Here is a 3,142-nt window from a genome sequence, read left to right on the forward strand (position 1 = left end):
GTGCCAAACACTACCCCTTATTAGCTTTTTTGCTATTGACAATTTTCATTTACATATTATTGTCGTTCACTATTGTCGCCAAAAAGTTATGATATGTATTAAAAGACTTGTACAATTAGATCACAAAAAATACATTGCATATGATTTAAGTATTATATTTTTTGATAGAAAAAGATTACACACCCCACTTGTAGACAGAAAATGCTAGAAATTACAAAAGTTTATGTGGTTCTTAGGCTTGAGGGAGTGGCCTCGCCACCCCTCTCGTCAAAAGGCTCGTTATTAGATGCTATTCAATCCCCACCAACTCGCTAAGGGAGGCGCCAGGAACAAATCATCAAGAAGCTAGCGACATGAGAGAATGAAGAAATGAAATCTGATTGGCTCTTTCCTTTTTCTATTATTATATTTTTTTTTCGTGATTCTTTGCTGTTGTCTTCCCCAATCTCCTCTCCACACACTTTCAGTTTTTCACTTGCTTTTGGAAAAAATTGCGATAGGTAATAAGCTTGAAAATGGAAAATGGGAGTCTATCGCTGCAATCAATTGTTGGGAGGAAGAAGACACGAGAATCTTAATTTGATAGAAATGAACCTCTAAAAATCCTAGACTTACACATCACACCAGATCTTAATTCCTCTCACAAACCACAACTTTCTAAAATTACCAAAAGGACCCTGCATTTAAATATTATGTAATTGATTTATATTATATTAATTTATGGTGGTTTAAAAAAATAAAATTTAATTAATATTTATGTATAAAAATTGTTTGTGTAATAAAATAAAGTAATTTAAGTAAATTTAAAAAAAATATATATATAAAAAATCGAGTGTTAGGAATTATACCATTCCCTACCAATTGTTAAGATTAGGTGTTAAATGGAGAAACATGAAGTGGCATTCAAAAAGCTGATATGATAATGTGTTAGAAATGTTACCACTTTCTTTAGCCTTATCTGACATGTATTAAATTTTGATATACAGAAACATCATCACAATCTTTTAACGTAAAACTATTAAAATTAAATAATAGTGTAAGTTGGTGGAGCTTGTATAGATGTCAAATTTTATATGTTCGACATGTGTTCTATGCTTACCTGGCGCCACCTATACCTCATTTCTTACGTATGCTTCTGCCAACTCACAGCACAACAATTCCATGACGTTTTATTTTTCTATTAATGTTCATTTGTTAGAAATATTGATATCGAAAAGTACATGTTTTTTATATATTAAATACTATATCTTTTAGAAATTTATTTTCGTCAATGGCTATAATTATGAAGACTTAACTACTAGTCCGATACAATTTTTGGATAATCTTGAAAATATGCATGTTAAGAGTTTATTCTTGATCTTTAGTAAAAAGGAAAATAATAATCAACCACCAAAATTTCCATAAGTAGAAAGTTAACCGAAAATTCAAGAAACAAAAGATTGTTTTCTCTACTATCTACATTGAACCACGCATCTTAACCCAAAACCCTTTGACTAAGTTTACATCCATCTTTGACTTTTGGGTCCATGGTGCACCTAACTAAAACCCAACTCTATTTCCTACTAAACTACTAAAAATCTACTTCCCACCCCCAAGAAACCACCTATTTACACTCACCCCCCTCTACTTATTCATTTTCATTTCAATGTCTATAACCCGAGCTGCTTGGTTGGGTCGGGTACCGGATAGCAAACGGGTCTGTAGTGTTCATGAAGCTCTGCGAAAATAGATACCCGGAGTTCTCCATTCTTTGACTTCTGATTTCAGTATGAAATTCATCGTCCGATGATTTAACAAACTTCATGTGCATGTTGAATGTCATATCAATGGAGGTTGTATTTAATGGATAAGTGTTTGTAACTGGATCCTGTAATCCAAATGCATTGATGTTTGCCCAATCGTAATTCTCAGACTCGAATTTTTGAATGTCGATCTTCTGATCTTCTTCGTTAAATGTCATGAACTTGTCGTCAATCGCTGGAAGTGAATCGAGAACATCGTCAAACTGAGATGAAGATGACGAAGAGGAATTGTGGCTCTGGCCACCGGAAATTGTTTTGTGTACGCTTGAATTCTTCTTGTAGATCCGGCAAAGAACCCAATCATCCAACTGTGTAAAAACAAACATAAAATTGAATTACGAATTACGATTTCAGAGAAAACGTAGAGTAAATCCAATTACCCTTAAGCTATTCGTCTTCTTCGGAGAATCTGAAAGCCTGTATTCATGCATGATCCAGTTAGTTTTGGAACCTTTCGGAGCTTTACCAACGTAGAAAACCAACGCCTTCTTAATTCCGACCTTCCTTCCCTCCGATATGATCACTTTATCAGTTCCGGTGGCCTTCCAGTAACCCGACCCGGCAACTCTATTGGGTCGAGACCCATTTGGGTATTTTCGATCCCTCGGGCTAAAAAAGTACCATTCTTTCTCCCCAAACATCGCCTTACCTATCAACAATCAATGATATTGTCACCATTAGTGATTAATCAATCATATTTCGTCAAATTTAGTGAAATCACAGCACTTACTTGGTAATTCCCATGGATCAAACTTATACAGATCAACATCTCCGATAATCTGAAGAGGGAAATCATGTCCAGCGACTTTCCGGCAAAGGTACTGCACCATGAGCTCTTCGTCGGTAGGGTAAAACCGGAATCCAGGCGGTAAACTCAGCTGAGTCGTCGGATCCGTCACCGGCACCGGATCCGATACACCCATTGTTATTTTTCTGGTTTGTAGAGGGAGAAAACAAGAAAGAAGAGTTGAAAATGAAAATACTTATAAAAATATATATTTTTTGAAAAATAGTTAAAATGGGCGGGTATATATAGTGTGAATAGGAGTCCACAGTATTAATGGTGGGGACCAACAAAAAAGAGGTAAAATGTGGAGAAGTAAGCGAAGCGGCAAACCTTATCTAAAAGTGTCCAGGATCCAAATGCATGAACGTGGACAATGTGGTTTTAATAACTCCAAAACCACTTTTATTGTTTTTTTATGCACGTGTTACATTCATAAATTTGCTATTCTTCTCTCACCCAGAAACGACTTCCAGGTGTTTGCATATTTATTTTATCTTTTAAATGTCAACAAACTATTTAACAATATATAGCTATTTATTAATTTTGTTGGGCG

General features: G+C 35.1%; 1 protein-coding gene across 1 annotated transcript; it reads right to left on the reverse strand.

Moving 5' to 3' along the window:
• Nucleotides 1-1,376: 1,376 nt before the first annotated feature.
• Nucleotides 1,377-2,789, reverse strand: LOC145137377 (NAC domain-containing protein JA2L-like). Its single transcript, XM_079071513.1, has 3 exons — nucleotides 2,533-2,789; nucleotides 2,183-2,451; nucleotides 1,377-2,110 (listed from the first exon to the last, which is right to left on the reverse strand). Exons 1-3 carry the CDS (start codon nucleotides 2,723-2,725, stop codon nucleotides 1,643-1,645), a joined length of 930 nt encoding a protein of 309 aa, XP_078927639.1. The 5' UTR covers nucleotides 2,726-2,789; the 3' UTR covers nucleotides 1,377-1,642.
• Between the last annotated feature and the right edge of the window lie 353 nt (nucleotides 2,790-3,142).

The sequence above is a fragment of the Lactuca virosa genome, chromosome 9, assembly GCF_052849685.1.
Source record: "Lactuca virosa cultivar CGN04683 chromosome 9, Lactuca_virosa_CGN04683_v6, whole genome shotgun sequence".
Classification (NCBI taxonomy): Eukaryota; Viridiplantae; Streptophyta; class Magnoliopsida; order Asterales; family Asteraceae; genus Lactuca; species Lactuca virosa.